Source organism: Crassostrea angulata, chromosome 5 (genome assembly GCF_025612915.1).
Source record: "Crassostrea angulata isolate pt1a10 chromosome 5, ASM2561291v2, whole genome shotgun sequence".
NCBI lineage: Eukaryota > Metazoa > Mollusca > Bivalvia > Ostreida > Ostreidae > Magallana > Magallana angulata.
The window spans coordinates 32,806,675-32,821,742 of NC_069115.1; the positions used below are offsets into that span (position 1 = coordinate 32,806,675).

The window sequence follows — 15,068 nt, forward strand, 5'->3', positions numbered from 1 at the left end:
ATTAAATGCAAAAGCTCTTTTATAGAAATGGGAGGGGGTCATCCGAGTGATATTATCATTTTCAAGGAAGGGGGGGTGTTCCAGGCGGTTTTAATCGTCGCTCCATTAAACACAGATCGCTATCATCAGCACCGCTCCGATGGACACAAATTGCCGTTATAAAATTCTTTATAATTTTTTTGGGGTTTCAAAATTATTGTAGGGATGAGCGCAGTCTCTGTATCTTAATATGTGCATAAAACTAATTAAAGTATGTTTGTTTCCTATTATAAATTAATCGGTGAAAAAAATCTCTCTCTCTCTCTCTCTCTCTCTCTCTCTCTCTCTCTCAGTTCATCCGGTTATTAAACAAAATAAAGATAATGAACCAAAAATGCATGATTTAATTTGATAATCGGTTTAAGGTTTTTTTTTTTCAATTTTCATTATTTCTAACTCTAGATCTGCTAGATACATGTTAAAGATGAAAAGACTCTCAACTGCCTTTGTTATATTTGGCAGGATATTACTGCTTTGTTTGTCTACACATAGTTTAGTTCGTTTGTGTATATCTAATTAGAGTCTACTGTTTGTCCAACTTAAGAAAACCCCTGGAACTAACACAGAATATACAAGATATACACAACAGTTGTGTCGTGTGCCCAGGTGCATGTTTGTGTATATCTAATTAAAGTCTATTGTTTGTCCAACTTAAGAAAACCCCTGGAACTAACACAGAATATACAAGATATACACAACAGGTGTGTCGTGTGCCCAGGTGCACGTCAGGGTTTCTAAAGGCGTTGAATCTTAGTATGTACGAGTATACGATAAGTCTAGTGAATAAAAGTTAATTTACATTTGTAATTCATTTTCAAAGTATTATTTCCTAGCTTTGGGTTTCAAAGATGTTACGTCTACAAATTAACGATACATGTATGTAAGAGTAAACTCTTGAGGCTTATTAATTAATGTACCGGTGATCATAAATAGGGGTTGATCATTTAAACATATTTATAAGGGTAAATATGTCAAATATACCCGGCCTGGCACATCATACAATTGTATATATAAGTCATTTGCAATTGCCACATGCAGTAAATACGTCACCGGTAATTGGTAATTTTGTTTGTTATAGAATTGATAGTTTAAAAATCATGTACATACAATTACATGTAAATATTTAAACATATTGGAACGGCGCCGCGATCATGAAAACCGGGAAATTGCGGGAAATTGAACAAATACCCTAATAGTATCAATGCATTTAATAAAAGAAATGATTTCATTTTCTTTCTTACATTTTTATAGCTATAAATTAGATGAACGTATATCTACTCGGTTTAAATTTATTAACTAAGAAAGCCTACTATAGTGAACCTAACGGTTTCCATTTAAGTATAATATATTTTTGTTCACTGAAGACCAAGTTCTGTACATGCATGCATGTAATTTATAAATTAGGTATAATTGATTGTTACAAACTGAATGGTTTGTCAAAATCTTTTCAAGTAAACACATTCAATACAGTGATTCAATATCCACTGATATATAGAATATAAAAAAGTGCATATATATGTAAGTTGCCGTGGCGCAGAGGAAGTGTGGTGATGCTAGTAAATTAAGGGTCCCGGGTTCAATTCTCGCCGTGGTCGGTTTTTTTGTGTTTTATTTTTTCATTTTTCTTTCTAGAACAAAAACCGTTTTAATACCTTTTCTTTCATAAAGATAATACATTTTGTTGGAAATTAAGCACAATATTGAATTAATTTTTTTTAATGGCTTAAAGGTGGCTTAAAGGTAGCTTAAAGGTGGCTTAAAGAAGTTTGGACATTAAGGACCTATAAGTTGGCCTTAAAGGTGGCTTAAAGGTGGATTAAAGATAGTCTTTAAGCTGCCTTTAAGCCATCTTTACGCTTTCTTTAAGCCACCTTTAAGCAACACATATAGCTTAAAAGTGGCTTAAAGATCGTCTTTAAGCTACCTTTAAACACCTTTAAGCTATCTTTAAGGAGGACTAAAAGATGGTCATTCATCCTGTGAAAATTTTATTTATTTAAGCCTTTATTTTCAAACACATTTTCGTCAAAGATTCCTCAGCAACTTTTGCAGATGCTTAATATTTTAACATACTTTTTAAGGCATGCTATTTGGTGGTAGAAGTACGTTTTATCGGATGTATCATGGATACCCAAGAGGGCGATGACGAGTTTGCGTATCCATGATTCACAAGACTTTAATCAAGGACAAATCAAAGCATTGAGTCATTATTAGCCAAAAACTGGACAAAGATGGACGCTTGTTGACTTTAGACCTGGGCGATCTCGACTTTTTATGCGGGGATATTGCAACAAATGAAGACATTTAGCTATTACAAGTTTGTGAACAAATAGAGCAGGAACACAATATTTCCTAAGACGTTTGCCAAGTATTAAGTCTCGATGTTGATGTAAATACGGACACAAAAGGGGGGCTGAGTTCGGCTCATTTGAAATGGATTATCATTATGCTTGCCATGGTCAGGAACGACGGATTCTGCCCCGATACTGCCAGCCTTGAAATTCGAACCCAATGAGAATGACGATACTCGTTTGGAGAACCTGCGACGGTTGGGGACATTCCCAAGCTTATCGCATCAACTGAAAACACAGCACACCCCCCCCCCCCAAAAAAAAAAAATACTGCATGGGATATGAGGGTCTTCGAAGAATGGCGAAACTTTTTTTAGTACAGTAAGTTTAGGTTCTATGCATTTGAAGAGGTTTACTTTTCCTCTTCTGGTTTGTTCATAAGGAATGTGCCAGCAATTTAATTTCTTTTTTTCGATTTAATAATGACAAACAATTTACCGCAATCATAACAAGTGAACGGAAGCATAAAAAGTGGCTGCAAAACATTTTAATAATAAAATTAAAAAAAAAAACCCGTGGATTTGAAACCAAAATATTGCAATTCATGAAAAAGCCATTTAACAGACTTATGGGCAAAGTGCTGTTAGCCTTAAGTCTTAATTAATGCATAGACATATGATAAATAGGCCGTCTAAAGATAAATAAACACATCGTATAAGATAAAGTAATTGGAATCATTTCATAACATACACTGTAGTTGTTTGATAAAGAAAAAGAATAATAAGTGTATTACTTGTAGTTTAAGCTGCTGAGGACTTAACGGGTTTCAAATCAGAATTATATTACATGTGTATGATCAAATAACGCCCGATTTTTGATGAGTCAGGATTAACAAATACTTGTATCTCTCTCTCTCTCTCTCTCTCTCTTGCGCGCGCATGCGTGGAAATGATCCTCTTTAGGAATAGTCAGCTTTGATAACAATGGTCACGAAATGTGTTTTAATTGTACAAAATGCAAAAAGTCAACCTTTCTACATTTAGGAATATCTTATAGGAATTATTTTACACTACGTTCTAAATAAATGACTGCACAAAGGATAATTTAGCCTGTTCACTGTGTAACTACATGGATATATAAGTGCAGAAACATATCATCGAAAACAAATCTTTGAAATACAAATAAATTTTCAGTTAGTTTCTCTCTCTCTCTCTCCCGCTCTCTCTTCTCTCTCTCTCTCTCTCTCTCTCTCTCTCTCTCTCTCTCTCTCTCTCTCTCTCTCTCTCTCTCTATGTCTCACCGCTTTTTCTCTTTGGGCAGAGGAGTTGTAACATTAGTTAGAATGTTTTACTTACCATTCATTTGGGGCATAAAGCAGATGAGAATGGCAAAAAACAAGATAAACACCATTACTGCTTTTAACACCGATGTCGTATCTTTAAAACCAACAGAGTTATGATAAAAGTTTTTATTTGCCTAAGTTTAAGTAGAGTTTTTGTGTTACACGATTACCAACATCGCCCTATTTTCCATTGGTCCATGTTTAGTTGATTTTGTTTCGGCAATGGTATGAGGGGTTATCTTCTATTTTTACAAATAAAAATAATAAAGAAGTATTTAGAATTAAAAGATATATATTTGAAAGAAAATTTTCTAAAAAATACACGTATCTCCTTAAATGTAACTTTGCATGGACGTAATGTTAATAAAAGCAAAATTGTTTTCACATTTCATTTTTAAATTCATTTCTTTGTAACTTTTTGCTTAGTTAGTTGATACCTTTTTCATCTTTTCCTCAAATATAACCATTATATAATGTATATGAAATCATACTGGTGAACCGCTGATCCCTTGTTTGAATACGACTACGAATTTTGTTAAAGCAAACCATGTACGAGCTGGGTGTTTTTAAAATTCAATTTTGCTGCAAACAATTGTTATTATAATAACTATTAATATAATTTAAACCGTTGAATAAATGATAAATACTATTAACATAGATCATTAAATTTAATTAAGTAAAAAAAAAAAAATCTATGAAGGAATATTTTGTACACGAGACTGTAATCCAATATTGCTACTATCAGGGCCTCTATATTGCTTTCCTCACAAAAAATGACTACAAATGTAGCAAAAGTTTATAAACTATGATGATTCTTTTCATTGGTAAAGTAGAAATTAATAAAATTTAACAATAACAGCATTTTGAAATGAAATTTTTTATAAAATTTAAGTTACTATACGTTATTATATATATATATATATATATACATATATATATATATATATATATATATAAAACTTAAATAAATGAAAACACAAAGATCGAGTAAAACATAAGCGCTTTCATTTTCTTCAGATGTTTTACAATACTAACATGGTAACGTTTGTTATGACGTCATAATAGTTTAACGGCGTCTTCAAGTCTCTGAATGACGTCATATTTTCCCGTATTTTTAGATATCACAATACTAATAATAACAGATTATATAACACGGTTAAAACATGAATAAAACATTTAGAATACTCAGATGTTACATTAAGCTATTCAATTTAGGTTTAAAAGTTCTTATAAAATGTTTTTCTTTATCACGCCTTTGAACAGTATTAGAATTGTACATTTTATAGAACGGAAAAACAGTGAATGATTTTTTTCCGCACAGGTCAAGGTGTTCACTAACTTTTAGTTTGCGGTATTCCGGTTGGTTGATGTGCTGTTTGTGAATTCGGATTCTCTCCCGTAAGGTACTTCCCGTTTCTCCAATATATAGTTCCCCGCAACCTGAGCACGTGATAACGTATACTAGATTTCTGGTTTGACACGACATGTTGTTGTTAACGATAAACTGTTTCCCACCAAAATTAAAATGATGTCCTTGTTTAATATAGGGACAAGTGCCACATCGCGAATCCTGGCATTTAGTGACTTCAAACTCCGATTTTTCTTTGAAATTGGATTTAGTAAGGATGCGTCGAAGATTCTTCGGCTGTCTTTTGCTGTTTATAAATTTTTGTTTTTCAAATATCTTGGCCATTGTTTCATCAGTCTTCAAGACGTCGTTTAGATGGTGAACAATCGGGGCGATGTTAGTATTTCTGGGATTATGGGTGGTAACCAGTGGTAATATCTTCGATTTTTTATTGTTGTTTTGAACGGGATTGAGGAGCTTCTTTCTGTCTAATTTCATGGTTTTTTCAATAGCATCGTCAATAATTTTATCCGGATAACTTTGTTTCTTTAGATACTTTTTTAATTCCTGTAATCTCTGTATTTTGACAGAGTCGTCGTTAACGATTGTGCATATTCGTCTAGACAGGTTATACGGTATTGCTCTTTTCGTATGTCGTGGATGACATGAGTTGAAGTGTAAATACTGATGAGTATCCGTAGGTTTGTAGTATACATCCGTCATAATGACTTCGTCTTGTTTGGTCAACAAAATATCTAAAAATGAAATTCTATTCAGGCTTTCGTCCGCTGTAAATTTGATATCTGGATTAAGTTCATTCAATATATTTTTAAAAACTGACAGATTGTTGTCTCCAGAATTCCAAACAATAAAACAGTCGTCCAGGTACCTTTTCCAGTGCTTTGTTATATACATTTCCGTCTCTTCGTTAAATAATCTATTTATTTCCTTATACATTTTCTCTTCCAGGTATCCTAATGTAAGGGTAGCATATGTTGGAGCCATTTTAGTGCCCATGGCGGTTCCTTTAAATGGCTCCAACATATGCTACCCTTACATTAGGATACCTGGAAGAGAAAATGTATAAGGAAATAAATAGATTATTTAACGAAGAGACGGAAATGTATATAACAAAGCACTGGAAAAGGTACCTGGACGACTGTTTTATTGTTTGGAATTCTGGAGACAACAATCTGTCAGTTTTTAAAAATATATTGAATGAACTTAATCCAGATATCAAATTTACAGCGGACGAAAGCCTGAATAGAATTTCATTTTTAGATATTTTGTTGACCAAACAAGACGAAGTCATTATGACAGATGTATACTACAAACCTACGGATACTCATCAGTATTTACACTTCAACTCATGTCATCCACGACATACGAAAAGAGCAATACCGTATAACCTGTCTAGACGAATATGCACAATCGTTAACGACGACTCTGTCAAAATACAGAGATTACAGGAATTAAAAAAGTATCTAAAGAAACAAAGTTATCCGGATAAAATTATTGACGATGCTATTGAAAAAACCATGAAATTAGACAGAAAGAAGCTCCTCAATCCCGTTCAAAACAACAATAAAAAATCGAAGATATTACCACTGGTTACCACCCATAATCCCAGAAATACTAACATCGCCCCGATTGTTCACCATCTAAACGACGTCTTGAAGACTGATGAAACAATGGCCAAGATATTTGAAAAACAAAAATTTATAAACAGCAAAAGACAGCCGAAGAATCTTCGACGCATCCTTACTAAATCCAATTTCAAAGAAAAATCGGAGTTTGAAGTCACTAAATGCCAGGATTCGCGATGTGGCACTTGTCCCTATATTAAACAAGGACATCATTTTAATTTTGGTGGGAAACAGTTTATCGTTAACAACAACATGTCGTGTCAAACCAGAAATCTAGTATACGTTATCACGTGCTCAGGTTGCGGGGAACTATATATTGGAGAAACGGGAAGTACCTTACGGGAGAGAATCCGAATTCACAAACAGCACATCAACCAACCGGAATACCGCAAACTAAAAGTTAGTGAACACCTTGACCTGTGCGGAAAAAAATCATTCACTGTTTTTCCGTTCTATAAAATGTACAATTCTAATACTGTTCAAAGGCGTGATAAAGAAAAACATTTTATAAGAACTTTTAAACCTAAATTGAATAGCTTAATGTAACATCTGAGTATTCTAAATGTTTTATTCATGTTTTAACCGTGTTATATAATCTGTTATTATTAGTATTGTGATATCTAAAAATACGGGAAAATATGACGTCATTCAGAGACTTGAAGACGCCGTTAAACTATTATGACGTCATAACAAACGTTACCATGTTAGTATTGTAAAACATCTGAAGAAAATGAAAGCGCTTATGTTTTACTCGATCTTTGTGTTTTCATTTATTTAAGTTTTATATATATTTCACCGACCACTGAGGTTTTTCTTGGATTTATATATATATATATATATATATATATATATATATATATATATATATATATATATATATATGTATATATATATATATATATATATATATATATATATATATATATATATATATATATATATATATATATGTATGTATGTATCAGCAATGATGTAGAAACACACACAACTACGAAATTGCAAATTGGCATGTATATGTAACTATTAAGGCGTCATGATATTACACCTTTGTCTAAATATAACTGACTGTTGTTGTGCAAACAATGAACAACCATTATCCATGCATATCCTGCATATCCAAATGTACGCCCATATATCGTGACCAAATGTACGCCCATATATGCAAGATGTCTTTATGCACTGTTAAAAAAAAAGCAAATACATAAATTATCAAAGTCAATGTCTTTTTAAATATTCCTTCTGAATTAGCATCATTGCTATGCTATTTTTATCTAAAATGTTTTAGATAAAATATAATAATTACATATGAAAACTGGTTTTACCGATGTTTTGTAGTGCTTTTGTAGTTTTTGACATAATGGAACACCTTTTAAAATGTGTAATATTGACAAGTTTGCATCACTGACGTCATTTTTTGTTTAATTATTTTATTTCACTGATTAAAACGGATTTTTGGCCATGCTATAATACTGATTATTAACGTTTCCATCTTTGACTTCTGGGAGACGTTCAGGGTTCTTTTGAGGAACAGCATATATAGGCGTTGGTGATAGGCCACGGTTTATAAAGCTGTTGTTTGGAACTGCATAAAGGGGCGTTGGTGATAAATCACGTTTAATAGATCCAGTGTTCAGAACTTCATACAATGACATTGCTGGGGCATCCTGATCTATGGGCTTGCTATTTGATGGTACGTCATAATCCAGATCGATTCGACGCATAGTGTTTAAAGCTTTCTGCTGAGGTGAAGCAATTTCTTGGTTCTGTTTCGATGTCGAATGTAAGTCCACTTCCTCTTCAGAATGACAGGTGTTATACAAAGGGTTGTCTGGTAGTTCATTGCTGCTGTCAAAAACCTTATACGAAAGTGTTAATTGCACATCCTGATATACCGCTTTATTTTTTCGATTCCTTCGTCTAAAGTTTATAACAGAAAATGTACAAATAACAACATGCAAAAACTATCTAAATAAAATACTAGCAAAGCCTTATTAATATTTTACCACATTCTCATTAATTTTTGTCAAATATTATCTGGCAATTTACGTTTTGACGTTGCATATTAAGGGCGTTATGTACATAAAGTAAAACTATGTATATTTCTGCTCCGAAGAAGAGGTGGATATATTATTTCATCCCTGTGATTAAGTCTTCTTGTCCGTATGTCTGTTCGTAACAAAATTTTGTCACATTTTTTCCAAACAACTGTCAATCGAAGATTCTTAGAATTTTAACACACACTTTGTTACGATATTTTATATGGTAGGATACATCGTTATACCAATCAGACGCCAAATTCCTGTTAAATGACAATTTTGTTAATTTTTAGTCTATCTTTTCGTCAACGATTACTCAGCAACAATTTAACACATAGAAAATATGCCATATGGTAGGATTTTTTGAAAAACGATTTCGATGTCTACTTCCTGTTAAATTTCTATGTTGCTTATTTTGTATGTTCACATCAGAGCGGGAATATCACCAGTGAGCATTGGCTCATATATATCTTGTTTTGTTACATAATTTAGTACATACCTAAACATGATAAAGCTGCACACTACCAGAAAGACAGATAAAACAATGCCTCCAGCTGCAGACAATGCGATAACATCTAAAACATATTAATTTAATTTGGCTCAGTTTCATTAACAAACACATAAAATATTATACAATATTGGTTAGTTTTCTATTAAAAGTAGTTTAAATGTCGTTCTAATCAGAAATAAACTGACTGAGAGCTGACGCATTCTTCGTTAACTAATAAGTAGATCAAATAATATTTTTTTGTTTCTGTCTTCATTCAGAAAAGAAACAAGAAAGTATTTTTTTAATTCTGCGAGTGCGGTTCCTTAGGCAAGTTATTAAAACATTAAATAAGTGTTTGTGAAAAAAAAACTTACGTAGAGTGGATGAATAAATTATAGTGGATGAAGTAGTGGTTGTATAAAATGTTGGTGTTGTTACTTCGCTAGGTAGTGCTCCACAAGTTACACTTAAATTTCCTCCTCGTCCACCTAAAACCCATTGATCTTTTAACTTTTAAATTGTGAAAGATTATATTTCATTGCCCGATTGGAAATATTTCAAAATCTTGGCAAGATTGTGACATATACTGAACAAAAAAAGAAAGGTATAGCATAAATAATTTGTTGTCAATTTATTTAAAATCAAAGGATCAGAACATTTGAAAGAATATTTGTTTGTAAAAAGTCATTTTTAGAAACAAACGGGCTTAGAACAGTCTTCTGATCTACCCTGGGGTCAGAATGGAATTTCACAAGTCAGTACCGTGTGTGGCAACAACCTGCATTTAATACTGCGACACACCTTCTACGCATAGAGGATACATATCGTTGAATTACATGCCCCGGGATAATATTCCATTCCTCCTCTAGTGCTGATGCTAGTTGCAAGAGATTCTGAGGCTGGTTTCTGCGCATCCTTACTCTCCTACCTAACTCTTCCCAAACATGTTCGATTGGCGAGTGATCCGGAGATTTTGAGGGCCAGTCTAGCATGTCAACGTTGTTCTGGTTTAGGAATTCTCTTGTTGCTTGAGCCATATGAGCTGTTGCGATGTCCTGTTGAAATGTTAGACCAGGGCCATTGATGCGCAGATATTGCATTACAACGGGGGGGGGGGGGGGGGGGGGTTCATCTCCATTCCTTTGGGATGTTAAGGTACCGTTCACTACAACAAGTCTTGTTCGGTTTCCACCACAAATTCCTCATCAAACCATTACACTACCACCACTAAATCTGTCTACTTCTGTCACACAGCAACCAGCAAAACGCCCTCAACGTCTCCTTCCTCAAGACACGGGTTCTTCAAATGGCAATCTTCAAACTAAAACGAGACTCGTCAATAAATAGAACTCTGGACCAGTCTTGCACCCGAAAGCGCAAATGATGCCGCGCCCAGTGCCTTCGGGAGGTTTTGTGTCGGTCTGTCAGCTCTGTTCCTTTGTACGGTCTACGGGCTTTAACACCGCAACGCTTCAGTCTTTTTCGTACCTTCTGAGAGCTAATTCTCCTCCCTAAAGCATTTTGGCATTTTGAGCTGAATCTACCGTCGTTAAAAATCTCATTCTCAGATGAAGCAATTGGATTTGACGGTCCTCCCTAGGCGTGGTTACTCTAGGTCTTCCACTGAGGGGCCGGTCATCGGTAGATCCAGTGGTCTATCGTCTTCTGAGACGTTCCGACTTTGGCTGCAACAGCGTTTTGGGACATGCCTGCTTGAAGCATCACAACGCAGCGTTCAGGGTTTTCTTTAGAGAATCGGGGCATTTCAAAAATCGCATTTCATGAACTAAATTTTTGATTTTCTTTTTTGACATACAACAAAGATTTTCTTTGCAAAGAATGGTGCGGATACATGTGGTCAAACTGTGTGAAGCACCGGCTTTTACCCATTGTACTCACTGTTAGTTAAAGGGTGTTTCGGTTGAATAATCAGGATTTTTTCATCACAATTGAATGTAGTTTAACTAATTTATATTAGACATTTATTGTCAAAAGCTTTGTTCGAACGAAACTAAAACAAAATTGTACACTTACATAGATACCTTTCTTTTGCTTGTTCAGTATATAATCTATCATATACCAAGTACTGATCCTTGTTGGTCAGTTATCATAATCTGTACAATAACAAACAAATGCTCTAATCCAATTTTTAATCGCGTGTGAGAAATTTTTGCGAAAGGGGCGAACCAGTTTATTACATCTAAATGTGAAATAAAGTAGTCGCAAATAAAATTTTGTTTACAGTATAAGGTGGGTTGGAGGAGAAGACACCCAGAACAAAGAACACTGCTTTAAATTTTCGATCTTTCTTGCATATAAGGCCCTAGAATAAGTCAAATACTTTCATAATTACATCATATCTCTTATCACATAAAAGGTTATAAAAATGTAATATGATCTTAATGCAAAAACGTAGTTAGGTGACATATATTGATGATAGAAATAAAATGAGGAAAAATCAAAATTTCAATAAGTTTATTTAATCTTTTGATCCAACGATGTAACACATCAAGAATCGCTCTATTTCTGTAACAAATATTTTTGAATATGGGGCATTTTTTTTTTACATGTACTGACAACAAGTTTATAAGACAAGTCATTACGTTGGTGATGATTATCTTTGTGTTTTTTGTTCGCTAACCAAATACTGAATTACTATGTAAAAATTTACTTTTTGATAGTTTGCGTATGACACAAATTTAATTTGTAGTATATTCTTACATTTGGTATATTTATTTTGTTGCAATCATTAATTCCTCTTTCTTCATTGTGACGAGGCGATACTTAAAAGTCCACTAACTTGACATTATATCAAATATATATTGTATAAAAGCTACCAACGAATGGTTATTTGTTCCAATAAATTTAAACTACTAGGATATGTCATTTCTAAACTAAAGTGTAATCTATTTCATAAACAGACAATTGTATAAATTACCTTTTTCACTGAATCCAACACATTGTTTAAAGCTATATTTATTGTTCCCTGCCATAGCTTCTGTCCTTATAGTAAGTTTGTCGTTCACTCTGACTTTAAACGTAGAAGATATAGTTTGATTGCAGGTAAAAATAATTTCGTTGTTTACTATAACTTTAGTATTACACCACTGTGTTGTTACTTTATATGATGTCACAAGTAGATCACCAACAAACAGTGAGTGTACAGTACAGGTACATGGGCGGCCTATTTTATTCATATCGACAAAAACATAAGATCCAGACCTGACCGATCCATCACAGCTTCTCACTATTCTGAAATCATCTGAAAATTTAAGATATATAAACTCATATTTTACATAAAGCAAATAGTCGACTAATACTACATGTAATAACAAATATTTAAAGAACGTGTAGTTAACAGAAATGATATAATTATAATATATTTATGTCAAGAGAGTTGCGTAGCAAACAATCTGACCAACCAAGATTCATTTTTAATTCAATAAAACTTATTTTTTACAGCATTATATTATATTTTTATTATTCCATGAAAAAAAATGAAGTAATGATGAAAATTCGCTTACTGTCATCTAAACATTGACCTGCAATAAAAAAAGACAAAACCATTTTTGAATTTACAAATAGTGAAGAGAAAATGTTAACAAGAGAAATAAAAATCATAGGATCAAAGTATGTCAGTCTGTCTGTCTGTCTGTCTCTCTCTCTCAGATTTAAAACTAAATAATTCAAATCACAAATTGACATATGGACAAAACATTAAAAGGGATCGGCATGAATGATTTAAATTTGAAACTTCATTTGCTGGATGAAGAATACGTAAGTCAAAACCCTCTTACCACCAATTGATGTTAAAAGACAAAAACTTATACCTACATTGAATACACATGTACCTAAAAAAAATAGTCTGATATATGTAGTTTTCTTTTCAAATTTCCTTTTTACTGACCTTATAAAAGGACATTAATTAAATAGAATTTCCCTTTTTCAAATCATTCTCATTTTAACTGATAATCATGACACCATTTAACATGTGTGTTTGTGGATCAGTAGGCATTATTGGGAACGTTGAGCTAAAAACAAAACTTAAAATTCTGAATACAAAAGAGTAACCATATATGAAACAGATCCCAGCTGTAGGAATAAAGGAAATGTTTTGATTATTTAAACAATTTCCGTGTGTCGTTCGAAATAAAAGTTCACCAAGTGACATGCATGTATTCTTAATCAGTCGTTTTTATGAAGATATCTTCCTGTTAATTTAAGTAGTTTATTTGAATGTAAATAAATAAACCAACGATGATGACGAAGACCTGCAACTTAATGCTTGAATGAAAAAAAAAATATTCAGCTTTGATGTGAAGGTGCAATAGAGGTCATTTTCCAGAAGTAATATATACACATCAGGCTGGTGTCAAGTTATTTAACATTATTTCATGATGCAGATAAATTCCGGTCAGAAAGTATAATATAATTTTTTACCAATAAAATGTCTATCCATATTTTTTTCGCACAATGCTGCTATAAAACAAATAATTTATATTTTTGGTTTAAACATTTTAAACCATCTTTTTCTACATTCCTTCGTCTGTTTTCTTGTCTGTGTGCAGAAAAATAATAAAACATTTTTCATTGCAGTAGTTGGGCAACAAAACAGGTCAAACTAGTGTATGGCCGACGACTAAATATACTTATGTTACCATGCCCGGTTCTAGCAGGGGGAGTGAATGGTCAGGTTCCTAGAAGTTTCAATCTTAATTCACTAGGTAAAATTGCCAGCAATTGCCATTCCCCGTACCCCCTCCGCCATTAATAAAATCGTAGGCTGCGTGTGTTAAATATTTGCATGGGTTATTCAAATTACATCAATTTTGCATGATCAAAGTAAGAAAAACATGTAATTGAGGTGGGCTTATAGATTCATGTACACGTATATCAAAGCATGAAGGAAAATGATTCAACCAATTTATAAAGACGACAAAAAAGAGCCCACCTTTTGCCAGTGAAAAGGACATACAAATCAGAACTGCACAGAATAAAGTCTTCATTTTCAGCGAATGTTAAGAACAAGGAAAAATAACCGACGTAATAACAGAAAAGTCATTTCCGGTATTATGAGTAACTTTTAAAAAAAAAGCAAAGATATATAACTTTAATTTAGACATCTGACGACATGAAACAGGATTTCTAAATTTAAAACAAAAATTAGTTTTCCTAACCGGCTTTAGTTATTTTGATCCTGTTAATATAAAAATATATCATATTTACAGCAATCATATTTATATTTTATTTATTTGATGTTACATGTAATCATAGATGTAGCATTAGCGTGTCTCAAAAATAGTGTACATAATCGTTCATTTTTAAGCTTTAATTTTCTGTTGGTTGAAGTAAAATTTGTCAAAGATATTTATAATAGTTTCAGGGTTTTTTAAGGTTTATGTTTTGTGAAATATGTGAAGAAATTGGATTAACTCTCGCACTTTATATATGTACATGTAAATGAATTACAATAAATATTGAATACCGCGAAACTACATGTATACATTGTCCTCATTGTTATGAAAAGAAGCTTTCTTTATTTTCCCCACAAGCATAGACTGCTTTGCAGCAGCTAATGTTAGGAGCGAGAATTTTAAAAATAGAAATATTTAGAAAGCGCATGTTTCTCTAAATGTATGTGTATTGATCTCATAAAAATTCTTTTAGATCTAATAGTACGTAGTTTGTGTATTTCTGTATATAAATCTGTGAAAAAATGCTAAAAACTGCAACCGACATACATGCAAACAGCAAGTTCGTGTTTTAACCTGTAGCATTATACATTTAAAGAAGTGAATTATGCGTATCATCATTACATGTGTGCATTTCTCATTTTCTGGTCCTAGTAACGTTTTAATCATCTATAAAATTGAAAG

The 15,068-nt window shown here is 32.9% G+C and overlaps 1 protein-coding gene across 1 annotated transcript; it reads right to left on the bottom strand.

The window, feature by feature from the left end:
* Positions 1-8,065: 8,065 nt before the first annotated feature.
* Positions 8,066-14,198, bottom strand: LOC128186408 (uncharacterized; the record flags this gene model as incomplete). Its single annotated transcript, XM_052856223.1, has 6 exons — positions 8,066-8,583; positions 9,202-9,277; positions 9,567-9,680; positions 12,131-12,454; positions 12,717-12,734; positions 14,144-14,198. Coding segments are annotated over 6 exons (1,065 nt in total), but the record flags the coding sequence as incomplete, so codon positions are not given.
* Positions 14,199-15,068: the final 870 nt, after the last annotated feature.